General features: G+C 43.1%; 1 protein-coding gene across 4 annotated transcripts in view; it reads left to right on the top strand.

Moving 5' to 3' along the window:
• Positions 1-13436, top strand: part of ASCC1 (activating signal cointegrator 1 complex subunit 1) — a 94468-nt gene extending 81032 nt beyond the window's left edge. The window contains exon 10 of one of the 4 annotated variants that reach the window (XM_011236029.3): positions 12920-13436. In XM_011236029.3, coding sequence (XP_011234331.1) covers positions 12920-13036 — 117 coding nt within the window. In that variant the 3' untranslated portion in view covers positions 13037-13436. Of the gene's footprint in view, positions 1-9737; positions 11997-12919 lie in introns of those variants that run through there. The other 3 variants (XM_034662661.1, XM_034662660.1, XM_034662659.1) reach the window with 3 other exon arrangements.
• The last annotated feature ends 7956 nt before the right edge of the window (positions 13437-21392 follow it).

Genomic DNA, 21392 nt, shown 5'->3' with positions numbered 1-21392 from the left:
AGAGAGCCCCAAATTAAATATACCTATAACTCATAACTCAGAATCCTCTGTTAATAAGTGAAGTTCCTTTTTCAATTAAATTTGATTGCAACTTTAATACTCCACATAGCAAGATTCAGTTGATATGGATCATAATGAACTTGAATTTACACTTAACCTCCTTTTATTTCAGAATGTATCCAAGAGTAATTTTATGTTTCTCTGTGGTACACAGTCATTAACTTGGAAGATGAACAATGATTTCTTTTGGCATTTCATTTATGCCTTATTACAGAATATATTAATAAAAATTATTGAATGAAAAATAAAGAACACTGCTCTTGTAAATAAATTGTGCAAATTTGTAATTAGCATGAATAGCAGAAAGATGCAGAGTTTAAGAGCAAACCTGGGACAACACATCTTGCCAAAACACGGCCACTATTATTTTGCTGTTAGTGATAAAATATGGCTCCGCCTCCATTCTTGATGGTTGAAAAACAAAACTCAATGAAAATGGGAGATTTCAGGAAATCATTAGGGGCTTTTTCACATTTTGCTAGTAATAGAAATAACATACTGTATATGAGGAGACATAAAATACGTCTGCCAGGTGGTTGGGCAGTTTTTTCAAGCATGGGAGATAAAAGTGCAGTTTGAAATGCTTCATTCTGGTTTTATAGGGTCTTATTTTAGGCTGTTGGGTCGGGCTGGGAGCCAGGGGGAAGATTCATATCTAAGCAGTATTTTACCAAACTTTTCCTCTGCTTTTATGTGTCACTTTGCCTGGAAAGCAAAGTCTTAAAACACTAATGAGGGCAACCAAAGACATGACTGTCGGTGAGGTGAAACCATCGTTAAAATGAAACTAGAAAACGAGCACTTGGCTGATTTTTGACAGAGCCAACATCCATTCTAGAATGATGCTCCTTCTCTGGCCTGTTGCTGTCTGTTCGTACATGACGGGATTTTTTTTTTTTTCCCGTTCACTCTCTTTTGAATTTATGTTTATTGGTTATTCATCTTTGCAGTGGTACTGGAATACTTGTATGTGTTGTCTTGGCTGAGGCAGGGGATGATGGGTTTGGAAGGGTCTAACCTGCGCAGTGACAAGATAGAGGCCATGGTTTGGCAAAGATGGTGATTATAGAAAATAAGTATTTCCTTGAATATCTGCTGTGTATAAAACACTAAGCTAGACTCTTGGTGTATTTGGGGGGGAGAGAATAAATGCTCTGATGTCTTTGGTCCCTCTGATCACATTCCTGTGAACTCTGAACAGAGTGCCTGTTACTGTTGTGGGAAATAGTCATCTCTCCTGTGTAGTCATTTCTAGGGATCCAGTCACATCATTTGGGATATGGTTCACGAATGAAGTGAGTTGGGTTATGGCTCATTTGGGGTCCATTGTGTTTTTTTTTTAATTGCGGTAAAATATACGTAAGATTTCCCATTTTAACCAATTTTAAGTGTATAATTCAGTGGCTTTAAGTGCAGTTCACATTGTTGTGCAGCCATCGCTAGCATCCATCTCCAGAACTTTCTTATCATCCCAAATTGAAAATCGACACCCATTAAACAGTGACTGCTTATTCTCTCCTCCCCTCAGCCCCTGGCACCCTTCAATCTGCTTTCTGGCTTTATGAATCTGACTGCTGTAGGTATCTCGTATAAGTGGAATCATACAGTATTTTGTCCTTTTGTTTCTGGCTTATTTCAGCTACATGTTTTCAAGGTTCATCAATGTTGTAGCATGCATCAGGATTTTGTTTCTTTTTAAGACTGAATAATAGCCCATTGTGTATATATACTCCATTGTGTGTTTTTAGCTACAGTGTAGACAAACCAGTAGCCGAATATAAATCTGTATCCAGAGATGCTAACGGGGCACTGTCTTCTTTAAAGCAGCCTGTTGTTGAGAGACCAGACCAAATGGAACCAAGTTCGATTGGGTGGCATGGTGCCAACGATGTCTAAGTGTTATTAGAGGACATTGCTCTGAAGAGATCAAAGAAACAAGAGTGAAGTCCACTATGCCAGGAAACTTATTTTTTTTTTAAGATTTTATTTATTTATTCGACAGAGATAGAGACAGCCAGTGAGAGCGGGAACACAAGCAGGGGGAGTGGGAGAGGAAGAAGCAGGCTCATAGTGGAGGAGCCTGATGTGGGGCTCGATCCCATAATGCCGGGATCACGCCCTGAGCCGAAGGCAGACGCTCAACCGCTGTGCCACCCAGGCGCCCCATGGAAACTTATTAAGTTGATGACTAATTAAGAAACAATGTCCTCTTTCCTCTATCCCAGTGATGAAACAATTTTACAATTCATGCTGAAATGCAAGCATTATTATGACAAATTAAAAGTGAAAACACAGGGTATAAGTCAACCAGAACACCAATTCAAAGTTTACTCCCTCAGTTGTAGGTTAACACATTGATACCACTTTCTTAAACTGTAGGGGTCTTGTTCTTATAATTCCTCAGGTGTGGTGGGGGGATGAAATCGTATCCCACTTCCAAGCCCTTTTGCCTATTTGACGTACAGCCCTTTGCAGAGGGGAGGGAGGCCGTCTGAACTGGATTATAGACAACCAGGTGCGTGTCTTGAGTAATGCTGCAGTGGTGCTACTGGGGCAGGTTCCCTGGGGTTCTGACAGAGGACGCAGTATCTCCTGTCTCCCTCTGTAATAAGATGACTTCGTTGAAAATCCAAGGTCCCATGTGTTCCCCTCTCTCCCCTCTTCCAGGGAGCCGTCACCTCCCCGGCTATTATTTGGACAGTTGTTACTTCTATGTACGGGTGCTCCTGCCGTTGTCAGATGTTGCTGAGGAGCATCTGGTTTGCTCTTTAACTTCTGGATGCTGTTCTCATGGTAGAAAAGTTGGAATGGAGCTGGGCCGAGCCTGATGGCCTTGTTTTCTCTCCTCTCACTTTGTTCTCTTTCTGAATTTGCTGCTTGGCACAGTAGTCAGCCCCTTTATGCCCAGCCTCCCTCAAGCCACGTGCCTGGAGACTGCCAGGCCAGGAAGAAGCCATCTCTGCTCCTGTCCCCAGTGCTCCCTTTCAGGGGTTTCTTTCTGCTGACTTGCACTTCCTGTCTGATACATAATACAAGATCAAACATCTTCTGTTGCATGTGTGTGAGGGACAATTATGAATAATACCGGAGGGAAGATGACCAGACTGAAAATAAAAGAGTGGTGACCTATTTGAATGAGCACGAAGAGGCCTTCCGAGGGAAAGGACTTATCTACAGAAACATTACCTAGATTCATCCTGAAAGGACACCTACTGGGGGCATGGAAGGGTCTCTGCTAGCCTGGAACCACTAGGGGCAGTTTTGCCCTGCTGATGCAGTACTATCCATGCCCCAAGGCTAGGTGAGGCGAGGTGAGGCAATGCTTTCACTGGAACCCACCCCTGACAGTATTTTACCTGCTGCTTCGGAATGGGGCACGGCAAGCTGTTGTGTGCCGAGGTTAGGTCTAGGCTCAGCGGCCCTGTCAGCTTGGCTTCTTCCCCCTTCCTTCCTCCTACCTCCCCCTCCCACATTTTTTCTTGCTGCTTTTCGTAATTAAACAGCTCTACAGGGAGGGGAAGTCCCTTGGCATTTTGAGTATTGAGGTGCTCAGCAGAACTGCCTGGCATCCTGTTTGTGTATAGCTGTTTTAATTCACTCTGTAATAGGTCATTTGGCCTTACCAGCAGAGTCTTAAACTAAACTTGATAATCCTTATGTCAGCAGTGAGGCTCAGGCCGCACATCTGAAAGTGCAACCCTGAGTGATTATTTGAGGGAAGTGTTGAAGCCTTTATTCCCTGGCTCTGTTCGTCTGGCTTCTGCCTGGTGCCTCCTTAGGTCGTACTGTGAGCATTCTTCCTGCTCACGGCAGCTAAGACAGGCGGGTGGTTTGGGAGAGCAGAGTGAATGAAGGACTTCCATGTTCACGCCCCCATTCCGTGTAAGGAGCCTCATACTGTTCATGTGCCATTTCAGTCACTGGAGACTGCTCCGGGGACAGGCCAGCCTTTGGTACTCCTGTAATGGAGATGCTGAGGAGTTGAAGAATGGCAGCCTGTCCACTGGTTTCCTGCCTTCTTGCTGCTTTCCTGATGCAGGCAACTGATGACGTCAGGGGCCACTCCTCCCACAGTCTGGCCTTCACCTTGCTCCTTGGATGTATGGGGCTCCAGGCCTTTCTGGAAGTACATTGTGTCCTCTTTTTATTGGCTATTATTAGCTATTATTATTGGCTCTCTTGCCACTTGATCACTGCAACTTGAGGTTTCAAATTAAAAGTGGCATCTTGGGCAGAGTTAGGGCTGTATTTGGAGATGATTCTAGGAGAGTAAGTACCTGCCAGCCACATTGTCTTTTATTCTGAAATAGGTATTCCTATTCCAGTCTTTCTTTAATCTGAAGGCAGTGTTCCTACGCCAGTCTTTAAAAATACTATAGCCTTGTGAGACAGATGATGACTGCAGAGACTCAAAGCTGTCAGAGTTCCTGTTAAAACCTTTTCCTTTTTGTCTTTAAAAGAAACTTGCTTTTTGGTTCCTCTAATGATGCATTAATGGTTATAGGCCATAAGTGATGATTATAATCAGAGCTCAAAATTCCATCTTATAATTTATTTTGCTGCAGCACAGCATGTCCTTGTAAAGCATCGTCTCTGTTTAAAGATGGAGAGATTGGGGGAAAGAGTGGCCCTGTGGTCATCAACAGGAAAGCATTAAAGTCTCGTTTGCCCTAAGAACCATCTTGACCTCTCTTTCAATAGAAAAGAAGTTTCTGTCTCTGGTTTTCAGAGGAAGTTGTGTGTGTTTTGTGTATGTGTAGAGGAACATGGCTTAGTATGAATAGGCTCAATTGTGTTCTTTTGCGATCTTTAGAAAGAATACTTATGAGTACAGTCTTTATGAATATCTTAAAAGGAGATGGGAGGCTTTTTTGACCCCTGGATGTGTTGGATCTCCATTTTTCTTCTTGTCTTCATATCTCCTACATTTACTGTCTTCAGAAGTGATGTCCCATGTAGCGAGAAGAAGCATGCAAGGTACAGAAAGACTTGAGAATTTGAATTGCACGGTATCTTTGCAGAAATTCCGAATCATTTTTTTAGGTTAGGGGAATTTTAACAAAACTTTGAAACAAAACTTATTTGTGGAAAAAACCCTTATTTGTGATCCTAATTCTAAGTGAGATTAGTACTGTGACACATGTAGAGCTGTGATACTGTTCAGGCCTTTTATCGTTTTAGTCTGTTGTCCATTACTCTCTGTCTACGACCGAAAGTCTTCATCTTGCGCGTGGAGGCCAATTTCATGAAGAACACTTCTGAAATACAGTTATTTGTTTTGTTGCTTTTCAGTTAGGATCTTCCAAGCGCTGTGATGATAGCTTTTCACATTATTAGTTTCTCATTCCAGGCCACAGAACCCAGTGCACAGTTTCTTTGTGGACTGATTGCATACATGTGGCCTGCTGCTCTCGGTGTTCTTTGGCACAGATTTGTTATTCAAATTGTGATTCATATAACACACCACCTTGTGGATATGGCCTTCTACCGGCCTGTGTTCTGGGCCTGGTCCTGGGATCTCTTAAATTTGCATCCCAATATTAGTGGTCCTAGCCTGCCTGGTTCTTTTCTTTTAAATAATAAAGCTCAGCTCTGGTGTACATCACAGCAATTTTTTGAAGGGTTAATGAGCTTTCTGAGATACTTTTAGATCCTTAGAGGAAAGGTGTTATTTAACCACAGCAAGGCTTCATGCTGGGAATGCTTTCCTACAGAGCTCCACGTGCTTGTCAGACTCTGTTCCATTCATCCTCATCCCTGGTAGGGAGGTAGGGGGGTAAGCATTGTTATTAAGTACAAAATAGTGTTATTTACTGTTACTTTTATCTGTAATCTGGGGAGTAATTGTAAGAAACAGAACTTGGTAAAACAGCTTATGGAAGAAAAACACTGGGAAAACCTCGAAGTGTCATGCACTTGATATTCCTGTTTCTTCTACTTTGGGTCTCGAAAGTCTGCGTGCCACACATGAAAACAATAGGGAGCATCCCTTCCTCTGGAGAAATGGGACCCAGTACATCCTTCTAAATACTTGCATTAATTGAACACCAGTATTTATTTTCAGTTGTACTACTTTATGTTCTGAGGGTTAGTTTAACTCAAATATACCGGGAATGATTATACATTTCACAGGACTTAGATACTTGGGGTCTTTATTTTGGAGTTTGAAACGAATTTCCTCTAGGTGAAATCAGAGGAAACTGCCGTGTTGGATGGCAAAGAGCTCACTGAGCCCTCCCATTACAAGAATTAGATTTCTATAAAGGAGAGGTCTTTTGAGAGAGGGCCACCACGTTGTCTAAGAAGAAAGAGAGCAAGCCTCATTTGGGAAGCCACATGGGCAGAGATCCCCAACAGATTTGTCATTATACTGTTGAGGACTGACCATTCATTCCGTTTTGTGGCTTGAGGTCACAGATACGAGAAGGCTCCTCTCCACCCTCTTTCCCACCTATGCCTGAGAGTTTTAGTCTCATCTTTGCAGCCTAGTTACACTTGGAGTTATTTCTGGTCGTTGGTGGTTGTGTCACAGGGCCTGGGAGGAAGAAGTAGAAGGTCTGAAATGAATGCAAGGAAAAATGACCACAGTTAGCCCTTAAATCTCACTGTTTGTTTTCTTCCAGGGTATACCACGACATTACTAGAAATCAATAATTCCCTCTGTGTTCTCTGTAGGAAACAAACATGAACAAACTAAGAAATGATAGGCTTCACAGATCATGTGAACAGGGGACAGCAGGATGGTTGGATTTTATGTGGTACATCTCTGTCAGGGAAGCCTTGGTTTTGACCTGTAAAAAAAGCAAATTTCAACTGAGTAAATTTGAAGATCTGCTTGACTTGCCTGAATCTGGCAGCATCTTATCTTAGCAGATAGAAAGGAACTCAAAGGAGCTGTACCAAGTGAAAGGCTTTTATAGGAAGAATGGGGGTAGAAAAAGGAAGTTTCCAGCAAGAAGTAGTTTGTTTCAGGTAAGGTCACCTTCCTTTAGGCGAGGGCAGGTGTCTCTCAGGCAGATGAGCTCACCATTGCTGACCAGGGAATTCCAGACTGGTGAAAGGTCACATTCCTGGGAGAGGCTGAAAATCCAATTAGGTTATATATTAAGTCTTGGTTTGCTGATGTGGGGCTTAGCACGGGTGACTCCATTTGGGGTCTATTTTTATTTTTATTATTATTTTTAACAGACCCAAACCTTTCATCTTGATGGTTCACATTTCTCCCTTTGCTTGGTGAAAGGGCAAGTTTATTCTGTTTTCTAAAGATAACTGTGAGTATTCAATAAAGGACAGCAGCTGTGTGCACAACAGTTTTCAAATGTCATATTTATACTTTTTTTTAAAAAAGATTTTATTTGAGAGAGAGAGATAGCAAGAGAGAGCATGAACAGGGAGGGGAAGGAGAAGCAGTTTCCCTGCAAGCAGGGAGCCCGACTTGAGTCTCGATCCGAGGATCCTGAGATCATGACCTGAGCCAAAGGCAGACACTTAACCGACTGAGCCACCCAGGTGCCCCTCAAACATCATATTTGTACTTACTTAGATTTTCTATTTTTTCTTTTTTTTTTTTTTTTAAGATTTTATTTATTTATTTTGACAGAGAGAGACAGTGAGAGAGGGAACACAAGTAAGGGGGATGTGAGAGGGAGAAGCAAACTTCCCACCAAGCAGGGAGCCCAAGGCGGGGCTCATCCCAGGACCCTGGGATCTTGACCTGAGCCGAAGGCAGGCTCTTAATGACTGGGCCACCCAGGCACCCCTAGATTTTAAATTTTCTTTTAAAATTTTCCAAATTGGTACTTACTGCTTGCAGGTAGTATCCCAAATATTTGACGTTTTCAATCCTAATTTTATTTCCTTATCAAATATTTGCAGTTTTGTGTAGCTGTTCATTGTTATGTTCCTTCACAGCAGGCTTTTTAAAAAATGCTGGCTTCCAGCAGAACAGGGCTGTGTGTGTGTGTGTGTGTGTGTGTGAGAGAGAGAGAGAGAGAGAGAGAGAGAGAGAGAGAGAAATGCTTTCAGAAAGAAAATGGTTTAGGTTTCAAAATTCCCAAGGGATTTGTTGTAAAACAACAGTGAGGAGAAAAAACTCGCAATTTAAATACCTTGACAGGATTCTTTTTTAATTTAAATTTTTCCCAAACAATAGACCTCTTTGCTCTTCACGAACTACTTTAGTCTAGAGAGAGCAACCAAGTTTCTTTTTTCTTTTTATACTTGAAGCTTTTTCCCCTTTCCCCTTTCAGGTACCTAATTTAAATGGAGCCCCTCATGCTCATTTTCATCCAGGATTCAAGTAAAATTCTTCCAGCTGAACTAGAGCCATCCGATTCTTATACCAGGTTCCAGTTCCAGATGAGAGGTGGCAGGCAAAATAGGAGTTGTTGCTGGGCGGATCGCCCTCCCCAAAGCTTCAGCAGGGATTTGGGAAGGGGCACTGCCCACCCGTGTGAAGGGGCTGGGGGTGCCTGGGTTCATGAGCGCAGACTCCAGTTAGGCCGTGCAGGTTTAAATCTCCGAGAGCCTTCTTTTCTTTTCCTTGTCCAGCTTTATGAATCCCAATTTTGTACCTTTTATTTGCTGTGTACCTTAAGCGTTTTAAACTTCAGGTTCAGCTGTAAAATGGGAATTAAGAATTAGTATCTGCTGCTTAGGGTTTTGAAGATGCAGTCAGATAGTCACGTGGAGCCCACAGCGTAATGCCTGGCACACATGCTTGCCCAATAAGTTGGCAACAATCTTTATTTTATTAGCGTTGCTGTCAGTTCTTAGGTATGTATCTCTCACTCTGCTCTTTTAATATACATTTAATACTACTGGCATTAGTAGCTGTGTTAAAAATCTCCTGTTGCAATATATTTGAGTTTGCAAAAATTTAAGTCGACCTGGTAAAAATCATGCTAAGCAAAGTCAAATGACAAACGGGGCGGGCGCTGTATTGGAATTTATAACGTAGACAAAGGGTTCATTTCCTAATATATAAAGTACTACTACTCAATAAAAAAATGAACAGTCGTAAGGCTTTTTATGGTGATATTTTCCCATTTAACTGTGCTACAGATTTCATGTCATGAATACATATACTCAGAACAAAACAGGAAAATCCTAGGTTGGAGGGGGGCTTGGGACACATATAGCCAAAGAAGTGTCCATGAGAGTGTGAACAGACCTGACATTTTTGTTTGTTTTCCCCCATAAAGTAGCTCCCTCTCAGAAATGTTCTGTCACTGTCAGCGGTACCCTCATATTTACCCTGTCACCCATGATTTTCTCATCTCCTTTTCCTGGTTCCCCCACACCCAGAAAGTCACAGAGTCTTTTCTGAATTTCATTCAGAGTAGTTCACATCTGCTCCAATCTTTCCAGGCCTGCAACTACTATTTTAGTCAAAAAGACACTCAATATCTGACTGAGCTACTGCCCTGGTTTCCCTTGCTTTCCCTCGGTCCCCCCTCCAGACGCCACAGTGTACCACATCCCGTTCAGGTTCCCTGGAACCGGGTTTTCCTGTTGGGCCACCACCCTGCTCAGAAGCCTGCAGTCATTCCCTACCATCTAGAATGGAGTCCGACTTCTGAACCCGGCCCTGGGCGCGGGGTGGGGGTGGGGGTTTATGTGATTCACTGTCCTTATGTCTCTAGCCTTACTTGGTCTTTCTCACTATGACTCTTTAGGGACCCACTGAACACCTAACCTGGTCTGCTTGGCTGGCCCACTGTGCCCAGTTACGCCTTCACGTGGCCTCGCTCGGCTCCCATCTTCTCCATCCCGATGGCTGTCCTAGGTGCCCAGCCCTCGGCACCCATTGTTTTCTTGCCTCGATGCATGTACTGGTTGTCTGGACGTCCCCTCTCACGTTTCACCTTTGCCACCTATGTTGTTTTAGGTAAACTTTTCACTGAAGTAGTACATAATCCAGAGGTGCACAGATCACAGAGTAAATCAGTAGCTTTTCACAAGGTGAACACACCCATGTCCTCGAAGTTCCTCTCTTCTGATTCATACCCTATCTCCCTAACTAGGTGGTAAGCACTTGAGAGACAGAGCCACATCGTATGCCTTTGCATGAAAACGCATCACATCAGGTGCTCAGTGACATTCCAGATCAGGAATTTGAGTTAAGAGAGGGGTCTAGGCTTTGACAGATAAGAAACACAAAGAAATTTAAAGGAGTATATGAAATTTCCATTACTAACTACAAATTCTTTCTTAACAACTAGTTACAGTTGAGATATGATTAGAGGTAATGTAATTTTGATGAGTCCTGTTCAAGGGTTTCAAGGTGGTGACTTGTAGGTAAGACCTTTAAAATCCAGTCTGAACAAGGCCATGTCATAGCTTTCTCTTTTCAGATAAGGTACACAGACATGTACAACACTAGTTTTTGTTGACATTCTCTCTAGCAAATATTTATTGATCATACACAGTCTATTAGGTACGGTTCCAGCATACAGTGATATTCAGCTATGAATAACATAAAAGATCCTTCCTCTATAGAGCTTATATTTTAATGAGTCACTAGAAATAATTGATAGAACTGAAGGAAAGGCTTAAGACTAAAGATACATAACAAGGCCTAAAGAATACAAAAACGGTGAAGAATTGTTACGAAATCCTCATTGACATACAGCGAGAATAAGAGCACGGAGATAGGAAGGGCTAAAGGAAGATCAGCCCTGCACTCGGGACTTCTAGGTAAGAAAGCCATTTGTGACATTATCAAAGGTATGAAAGAAGACGACAACTCAGAAAGGTAAACTAAGTACAGGGTTAAGGAGAGCAGAGAGATGTCAAAAACATCATGGTAAATACTTCATTTTCAGCAGTGCTTTACAGTTTACAAAGAAGGGACTTGGGCTTGTTCATCCTACCGGATCTTGGCCACTCTGGTCATGTACAGTGGGCAGTATCCCGCACACGCTGTCATGCAGCTCCCGTGTGCGGGTGTGAGCGTAGACTGACTTCAGTCTACTGACTGTATTTACTATTTACTTTACACCTGAAGCATGAGGAGCTCCCTGGCAAGTCGTGCCACCTGGAGGTTATCGACAGAAGGCTAAGTGAAGTCAGAGGCCGATCACCTGCCAGCTCTGAGCTGTGGCTCCAGCGCTGGGAAACCTAGGCACAGGGAGTGGAAGGTAGAGGACCCCCCTAGGCTGCTAATCCTGAAAAAGTAACTTGTTGAAAGTACTATGAGTTCTCTTTTAGTTTTGTTTTGTCTTGTCCTTTATTGCCCCTTTGGTTATATCTTTTTTGTACCTAGAAGGCTTCAGTTTGCAAAGCTATAAGTCTGCCAGTCATGTTGACATGGCTTTCACTTCAAATTAAGGTTCAGCAAAGGGATTAGCAGATAACCGTGTCAGGCTGTATTTCTTTACACAAAAGGGTGGATATGGTTTGAACAGGCTGCGGAAGCCAGGAAGAGAAGTTAATTGTGTAAATCAATGCAGGCAAGAGCTGATCACCTTTCTGAAAGACAAGATCATGCAGCATACAACCTCTAAATAGATCTTTGGGGTCAAGTTGATGTCATGTGGGAGAATCAATATTTACTGAGCTTTATAAAGTTAGCCTTAATGAACCCCAGGCATTTTGCTAGGCCGCTAATTGCAGGAAGAGGAAAGGCGACAGTGGCTGAAGTCCATGGCTATGGAGCTTGTATAAAAATAAGTGCAGAGACAGTCACTTGCTCATGTGCAAAGAGCCCACCCTAGGTTCTACCCAGGCACTTGTTGGGTATGTGTGTGGAAGGGCTGGCTTTCTTGGGATTTTACTGACATTTTAAGAAATGGCATCTCTTGCATCCTAACAGAACAAGGTGAGCCCTTTACACTTTGACACTGTTATCTAAGCAGTTAATTTTCTGAGATGAGTTCTTTTTTTTTTTTTAAAAGATTTTATTTATTTATTTGTCAGAGAGAGAACACAAGCAGGGGGAGTGGCTGGCAGAGGGAGAAGCAGGCTCCCCAGTGAGCAAGGAGCCCGATGCCGGAGTCGATCCCAGGACCCGGGATCATGACCTGAGCTGAACGCAGATGCTTAACCCGCTGAGCCACCCAGGCGCCCATCTGTGATGAGTTCTGATGTCATTTTTGGATTCTGCCTTATAAATGTGCTAATCACGAGGGCAGGTCCCTCTCAGAGTATAGCTCATCCCTTCCTCTGACACACTTGAAAGCTTTTAAAGTAAAGAATTGTAGTAAAGCGCATTTACTTCAGGATGCTGGCTTCCATCCAAATTGAGTAAAAGGTTTTTGATAAATATTATCATTTGCACGTGTGATATCATCCAGTGGAGGGCTGTTTGGTATGCCTGCGTGTTCTGTATTCCTCACGGGGTTGGCAGAATCACTGGTGGCTTAGGAGCCTTATCTTCTATTTATTTTAGTGGGTGCTTCTACTGAATGTTGTTCACTAGGTAGAGGAATGTCCTGTATCAACTTTTATCCTGGCTGTAACAAAATGATGGTCCTGTGGAGTCAGGAACTGGACGTCATCAAGCAGCTTCGTTAGGTGCTGTGAGTCAGAGTGTGGCCCCGGGATGTTTGTGACAAGTTCTCGGTCATGTGCGGTTAGTAGATAAATTTTGGAACTGACTTTTCAGCCCTCTTTCCTTACTGTCATCTGTCAGAGGCGGCTTTAAAATCACCAGAGAGAAGAGCTTCTGTTCTCTTCTCACTCCCACTCCCATCCCTTCTCTCCAGGATTGTTTTTCAGAATAAACACTGAAAGGAAAAAGCATGAGAAAGGTTTGTTGGGATTGTCGTAGTGTTTTTGCAAGAGAATCTGACGCTTGCTATTTTCATCTGCAATTTTCTTTGAATATTCATCCTGGGTTTGTGTTCTTTCTTTTCAGCTGTTTGAGAACTTCTACTTCGGTACCCTGAAGCTCAATTCAATTCACATCTCTCAGAGGTTCACCATAGACAGCTTTGGGAACTACGCCTCCTGTGGGCAAATTGACTTCTCCTGAGGTGGATCTTGGGAAGTGCTAGAGGTTGGATGTCCTCCCAAGGTGCCAAGGGAAAGCATCTTCATTTGAGTTACTGAAGAGGGATGTCGAAATTCGGATGGTGACTTTCTTGGGTGGTTCCCCACACAAACCATGGTCTCTAATGGTTGTCCACAGTCCTCAAACTGTCAGCCAAGGTGGTTGGGGGCACAGGGTGGTTCTGTAACCCTTGGCTTGTTCATCTTTCGCAGTGTCTACCTTTCTTTCTGAAGTTCTTGTCTGGAAATGTACGTCTCAGGCCCCACCGGAGCTGAGATTCAAGTTGTTTCTTACACACCTACTGATTATGCTCCAGCCATTAAACTCTTTCATGTTAATACTTTAAAAGAGAATTAAAGACTTGGTTTTGTTACTCTGTCCACCTAAATCAAATGTCTACAGTTTTTAGAAGGTTTGGTTTTTCTTCCCTTTATACCTTAACTTTTTTGGGGAAGATTTTATTTATTTATTTTAAAGAGAGAGAGAGAGCGGGGGAAGGGGCAGAGGGAGAGGGAGAGAGAGAATCCCAAGCAGACTCTGCGCTGAGCATGGAGCCCAATCTCACGACCCTGAGATCATGACCTGAGCTGAAATCAGAAGTCGGATGCTTAACCCACTGAGTTACCTAGGCACCCCTATTCTTTAACTTTTTTTTTTTTTTAAGATTTTATTTATTTGAGAGCAAGAGAGAGCTAGAGTGCACAGGCAAGAGAGCACACGAGCGGGAGAGGGGAGGAGAGGGAGAAGCAGACTCCCCACTGAGCAGGGAGCCAGATGCAGGGCTCCATCCCAGGACCCTGGGATCACGACTGAGCTGAAAGCAGATGCTCAACCAGTTGGGCCACCCAGGCGCCCCTGTACCTTAACTTTTCATCACTACCCAGAATTTCTTTTTTAGTGTGGTACAAACCACACAACATAAGGTTTACCATTTTAACCGTTTGTTAGCATACAGTTCAACATTGTTAAGTATATTCACATTGTTCTGAAACATCTCCAGCACTTCCTCGTCTTGCAAATCTGAAACTATACCCGTTAAACAACTTTCCATTTCCCTCTGCCCCAGCTCCCTGGCAACCACCCTTCTACTTTCTTTCTGTGAATCTGACTACCGTAGATACCCATGTAAGTGGGATCATACAGCATTTGTGTTTTTGTGACTGGCTTATTGCACTTAGTGTAACTTCCTCAAGGTTCATCCATGTTGTAGCATGGATGCTACATTCTTTTTTTTTTTTTTTTTTTTTTTTAAGATTTTTTATTTATTTACTTGACAGAGATAGAGACAGCCAGTGAGAGAGGGACACAAGCAGGGAGAGTGGGAGAGAAAGAAGCAGGCTCACAGCACAGGAGCCTGATGTGGGGCTCGATCCCATAACGCCGGGATCACGCCCTGAGCCGAAGGCAGACGCTTAACCGCGGTGCCACCCAGGCGCCCCGTGGATGCTACATTCTTGTCAGAATTCCCTTCCTTTAAAGAAGGCCAAATAATATTCCATGGTACATGTACAGCCCGCTTTATCTATTCAGCCGGCACTGGACCCTTGGGAATATAGTGCTCTATGAACATGGCGTGTACGGATCTCTTCGTGATCCTGCTTTCAGTTTGTTTACTACTCAGGATTTTATCTTTATCACAATAAAAGTTTGTATCTTTTACTCTGGTCCTCTTTCTTTTGAAGTTGGCACCCTTTTATGTTTATTAGGTTCCCGTTCCTTACCTTACCCTACCGTCCAACCTTCCCAGGCCACTGATGGAGTTACGGTATCATAGGTCTTATATTTACTTCTCAGGGCCACAGCAGAAGAAGCAGTGACAGTATGGGCAGGAGGATGCAGAGTTCCCTGGGGCAGGGTCAGCTGTGGAAGCTCCTCCTTCCTTTCTGCAGACCAGGCCGAGGGGGCTCCCAGCACAGCTCCCCTCCCCCAACCCATCAGTCCGGCCACATGCTGTGCTGGGGAGCTCCAGCCTTGTGCCCACCTTCATCTCCTTCTGTTCACATCTCTCTCCCTCCATGTCCCCTCTTTCTTCCCTTTATTTCTTCATTTCTTACTCTCATTTTGATTCTTTCTATTTGAAAGGGTTCATTCTGAACCCTGTGCGTTAACACCCGTACATAGTAAGGGCTATGTGTGCTGCTCAGATTGGTTCATCGGTGTGACAGCACAGATCATTTGTGAATAAATGAATTTTCGGAGTCACTGTGTTTTTCTTTAGCATTATCATACAGTTTTAGCTTGACTGCCTTCATCGGGGTGTGCTGGGATACTGTGTTGCCCTCACTGACTCCCTAGCATAGCTGTATCATTCATCCAGAACTTATACATGAGTGCCTCCGGCTTGGTTTTTCTCCAGACACTTTCTACTAGGAACATTGTTTGTTTGTTTGTTTGAATTTAAGTTGAGATTTTACTTCATTTACCGGCAGTGGTTAGATGGCACGTGGGAATGAGTGTTCCAAGGGATCATACTGGATAGCAGAGCTAACAGCGGAGCTTGGTGTCCTCATTTCATTCTGGTGCTTCTCTCTTACTGGTTCTTTCCCACACCTGCCACCTGGCAGCCTTGGCCAGGAAGTAAAGATGTCTTATTTTTGATGTCAGAGATTTATGACCTATGTTTCCAGTAAATCTTTTTTTCTTTTAAGATTTATCTTTGGAAAATGTAACTTTGTATATCAAATCCTAAATTCTTTTTTTTTGTTGTTGTTATAAAGATTTTGGTTTTTTAGGTAATATCTACACTCAACGTGGGGCTTGAACTCACAACCCTGAGATGAAGAGCTGCACGCTCTACCAACTGAGCCAGCCAGGTGCCCCCAAATCCTAAATTCTTAGTAGAATTGGAGATTATGTTATTTAAAATTCAGAGATAACTGTGCATTTAGGACCTATTGTATTATTAAGTAATTTTTCACAAGTAATTTACCTTTTTCACTCTCCGTCTCTCATGATTCTACAATGGATTTTTCCAGAGGCTACCTGACATAGTGACAGCTTCACTCCGATGGTTAACGGAGCATGTACTTGTGTGCTTTTGTGTTTCCTAGACCCTTGTAAGTTGTAGAAATTTGTAAGAATTTTCCAAGATTCATGGGGCGCCTGGGTGGCGCAGTCATTAAGTGTCTGCCTTTGGCTCAGGGAGTGATCCCAGCATTCTGGGATCGAGCCCTACATCAGGCTCCTCTACTAGGAGCCTGCTTCTTCCTCTCCCACTCCCCCTGCTTGTGTTCCCTCTCTCACTGGCTGTCTCTGTCAAATTAAAAAAAAAAAAAAATCTTAAAAAAGAATTTTCCAAGATTCAGGGTCCCCTCACCAAATTGTAATGGGGTGTATGCTGGGAGATTTGTTACTTGTGTTTATAATCAAATCTCACTTAGCAATTCACTGTGCATGGAATAGAGTTAAATCGCACCTCCCATCACTCCAGCCCGTTTTTGAGGCACTGACTTCACTGTCAGCTCCTCAAAGAGGAAGAGGGAGAATGGTCTCTCACTGCAATCATCACACAAAATCTCTGTTGTTATATACGAAACTTTGTCACAGGAGAATAATCTTGATTTTTTGTGAGGGGGCACAAGCAGTTAGCCCTGGACAAACTCCATTCCTGTGGTAGAAACATGATTAAAGTCACTTGTGGTGGTTAAGTTTAAGTGAGCTCCAGAACTTACTCCATTGGACACTGATGAGAATCCAGCTTCGCAAAGACCCAAAGCTTGTTCGGGTTCACGTCTGCGCCATGCTTTCTTCCTGGAGCTGAAGGGAACCCGACGGCACCAGGGGTGTGCACTGAGTTGAGGAACGCACCTCTCAGATTCTCCCTTGATGCCTCCAGGGAACATGGATATGCTAGGATGCAACAGGCGAGAGAAAGGGCTGCCGTTGGGGCTGGTTTTTATTAATAGCTTTCTTGCTGTTGTTAATAAAATGCTCTTTTAAACAAAAGATCACATATATTTGCCTTGTGGCAAGCCATCCAGCTGTACCCTTTATGCTTTATGATCTTTTCAATGCGAATTTTATACTTCAGTTTAAATGTTGGTTTAAAAACAAACTTCGTCATCCAGAGGTTACTACTCCCTGTGCATTTAAGCACATATCATATCAAATTGTTAAATAACATTTCACAAATAACAGCTAATATTTGTGGAATGCTCACATTTGTCATTTTTGTATTAACTCTTTTTTTTTAAGATTTCATTTATTTGAAAGAGAGCACGCCAGTGGAGTTGGGGGCAGAGGGAGAGAGAGAATCTCAAGCAGACCCCCCCACCGCCCCGCTGAGCAGGGAGTCTGACATGGGGCTCGATCTCAGGACCCTGAGATCATAACCTGAGCTGAAGTCAGCTGCTTAACCGATTGAGCCACCCAGGCTGCCTGAGTATTAATTCTTTAATCTTTACAGTAGCCTACTTAAGTTGGTATTATCATTACCCTCATTTTACAGACTGAGGCTTAATGAAGTTAAGAGATTTGCCTGAGGTCATAACAGTTTATACCACCAGTTCTTAAAATGTGGTCTCTGGACCCCTGGGAATCCGTGGGAACTTTCAGGGCTATGTGTGAGATCCACACTATTTTCTTAAAACTACTAAGGTATTTTTTGTTTTCTTCATTCTAACGAGTGTACAGTGGAGTTTTCCAGAGGCTATATGACATGGTGACATCATCACTCTGATGGTTAATGGACTATGTGCTCGTATATTTTTGTGTTTTCTAGAATATTGTACGTTGGCAGGTTTACATTATAAGTAATATGTTTTTAGATATTAACTCGGTTTACTCTCAGTATTTCTCCTGTGCTTTTACTATTTTCAGTTTTATCTGCTGTTGTGGGCTGAATTATATCCCTAGGAATTCATATGTTGAAGCCCTAACCCCCCAGTAGCTCAGAATGTGACTGTATTTGGAGATAGAGCCTTTAAAGAGGTGATCAAGTAAAAAAGGAGGCTGAGGCTTTTAGGGTAGGCCCTAATCCAGTCTGACTGATGTCTTTGTAAGAAGAGGAAATATGGATACATCAGACCCCTGGCCTCTGAGATTGGCCCCCCTGGGTCTTTCTCCAAAAAAGGTTGGTGATGACATTACCAAGGCAACTGGTGATTGGAAGGGTCTGAGGATCACGGTGAAACTGACCGTCTAGGACAGACAGGCCGAGATTGAGGTAGTTCCTTCTGCCTCTGCCCTGATCCGTGGGCTGCAGGGTGGATGGCTGCTACCTTCATGGCATCAGCAGTGGTGTGGTGACATGACCAGTTAAGAACCAGAAAGGAAAATACTTCAATAAAGGGTTGTTTGACAACCAAGGGAAAAGGAACCATCGGGCATGTGCGTGCGTAGAGGAATGACCACGTATGACCCAGCAAGAAGTCAGCCATCTGCAAGCCAGGAAGAAAGGCCTCAGGAGAAACCAAACGTAGCAACACCTTAATCTTGGACTTCTAATCTTCAGGACTTGGAGAAAATAAATTTCTGTTGTTGAAGCCCCCCAGTTTGTGATAGTTTGTCATGACAGTCCTAACAAACTAATATACTTGTTATAGTGCAGGAGCTGATCTACCTGTCTTCTTCTGAACCAGACGTTAAACGTAAATCAGTGCCCCTCTTCTTGCTAACTTTTTTGGGGGGGAAACATAGTTGTGTTTCATAAAATACATTATTTTGTTAATATGTAATGGGTTCCTTATTGTTATTTTTAAACACTTTTTCACTTCTTAGGCGTTTCTTTAAAGATTAAAGAGCAGTTTTAGGTTCACAGCAAAATTTAGAGGCAGGCTTAGTTTTATTTTCAAGTACAATAGATGATATCTATGTCTATATATCACATATAAACAAAAGTTTGTGGGAGTCCTCAATAATTTTTTAGTGTAAAGGACCCCCGAGAACAGAAAGTTTGAGAACTGCCGTAATATACTATACTCCTTCCAAATGGGATTATATTACACACTATCTTCTGTAACATGCTTTTCTCATCTGCAGTATGTAGTGGGTCCCCTTAGTTGTCACCAGATACAGGTCTACATGATTTTTAATATCTTCACAATAGTTCATTGTGTGTATGTATTATGCTTTAACTAGTTGGTCCCTGACTGACAATGCGTTGGTTTCCAGGTTTGGCTGTTATAAACAATTCTGGATTGAATATCTTTGTGCATTTTTTTAATGCTTTTGAGGTCATCTAGACATGAGATTACATGGTTTCAAAGATGTTAAATTTAAGTTTCTTATTTAGAAACTAAGGTTCCTCCATTTTGTATTGCTAGGTACTAAATACAAACAGAAAAATGCATAAAACATACGTACCATTTAACAAACGCACCCAGCAGCTTTTGGGCCCGTTCATTTGAAAAGGCCTACCTCGTAATTCTCTCAAAGGTTAGGAAAACTTTTCCTTCTTTATAAATTGTAATTGTCTATTTTCTACAACTCTTTTACCTGTCATCTGGAAAATTGGATTCTCTTCCCTAAATTAGCTTTGCTATTGGCTTAACAGTCCTAGACTCGTTGATTTGCTTTCAGCGCGAATCAGCTGAGCCAGCTTGAAGGTGTTGCAGAGACCAGTGCCACTGGAAGAGCTGCCCAGCAGTGTGGGAAACATTTTGACCTTCAAAAGTCTGGAAACATCTATTGTCTTATTGATGGGCATCTTGTCAGTGCCTGCCCAAACTCTTAATTGGACAACTTTGGTGATTCTAGAAGATCAGGGACTTCATAAGATAGCACTGGAACAGGAGAGCTATGTCTAGAATCTAACTTGCTCAGTGCCTTGGAAATACACAATGAGCTTTGCTAAGACTAGGATTGAGACGATGGGAAAAGATGGCAAATTTTAGGATGTCTTCAGAACTATGGGGCATCAGAGCCTTCTCTTCTAGACCTGAGAAAAGATCTCACATTTTTTTAAACACCCACTGTCCTGCTTAGTATGTAGTTTTGTTTTTTTTTTTTAAAGATTTTATTTATTTATTTGACAGAGATAGAGACAGCCAGCGAGAGAGGGAACACAAGCAGGGGGAGTGGGAGAGGAAGAAGCAGGCTCATAGTGGAGGAGCCTGATGTGGGGGCTCGATCCCGTAACGCCGGGATCATACCCTGAGCTGAAGGCAGACACCCAACCGCTGTGCCACCCAGGCGCCCCTGCTTAGTATGTAGTTTTACATGAGTTTCACAGAATTCTTTTGAGATAGATGGTATTAGCATTAGAGAGAGAAAATAGATTAGAGAACCTGCCCAATAACACAGCTGGTAAGTGGGCTTCTACCCCCAGTCTATCTGACAAGAAACTGCTCTCCCACTATACAGAGTTGCTGTGCAGCCCGGCGAGGCTACTGTATTTACTGGGAGATGAGGACATCAACGGCCAGAGCCGCCCTGCAGCACCACCCTTAAATCCAACCGCAAAGGGTAAAGAAAACACGGAAAGGAGCTATTGTTTTCTGTTTTCCCAAGGGGACCCCAGCCCAAGCCATTGATGCAGTCAAAATTCCCAGGCAGGCCAGATTCGGGGTGACTATGAACCTTCTAACCTGTGTTTTTTCCTACCGATTAAGATCATGTTTTTCATTGCCTTTGATTTTTTTTTTTTTTTTAAGACTACAGCAGCCAAGTCTTTATAAAAACACAATCTAGGGCTTGGGTCCCAAATGTTCATTATGTTTTGCCCTGTCAGATTCTCCATGTTTCCTCTTCCATTTATTTGTAATGTAAACTTCATCCCGTTTCTGCTCTGATCCTGGGACTGCCCAGCCTCCAGCCTTCCCAGCTGGGATGGCAACACGTTTTTACAGGCAACGATAAGGGTCACAGTTTTAACAAAAACCTAAACACCTCAAACAAAACCAGCTTCCCCTCCAACCCCCTTCCCCAGTGGCTCATTAGAAACAGGTTGAAGTCAAAAGCGCGAACAAATGAGCCTTTTCCAAATGTGCAGCCTCAAGGCAGATGAAATGGTCAGACGCTTGCCTTTTAGGGTTGCCCTAGAAAGGGCTAACAAAAGGGGTGATAGCCCTGAAACAGCTGCTTGGGGAGGAGGACATCTGCCTCTGTTACCAGCCATTCAGTGCTTCGGCCTTGCCTGGAAACAAGCATGAGGGGCTGGGGAGCAATAGTTGTGAGGCAGCCAGTTGTCCTATGGCTTTTGTCTTAACGAAGCCACCCATTACTGTCAGAGCCATAACTCGCAGGAAGCCAGCTGTCACGGCTGTGGCACAGGCCCCTCTGGGTAGCAGGCAAGGGGAGACAGAAAGAGTGTCTGTAGCCAAATTCCCTTTTAGACACCTGAGCCTACTGGCTTTGTAACTGGAGAGATTTGTGTCCTCCCAACTCTCATCTTCCCTGG

This window comes from Ailuropoda melanoleuca, chromosome 6 (assembly GCF_002007445.2).
Source record: "Ailuropoda melanoleuca isolate Jingjing chromosome 6, ASM200744v2, whole genome shotgun sequence".
Lineage (NCBI taxonomy): Eukaryota > Metazoa > Chordata > Mammalia > Carnivora > Ursidae > Ailuropoda > Ailuropoda melanoleuca.
This window is presented reverse-complemented; position numbering and strand designations above follow the sequence as displayed.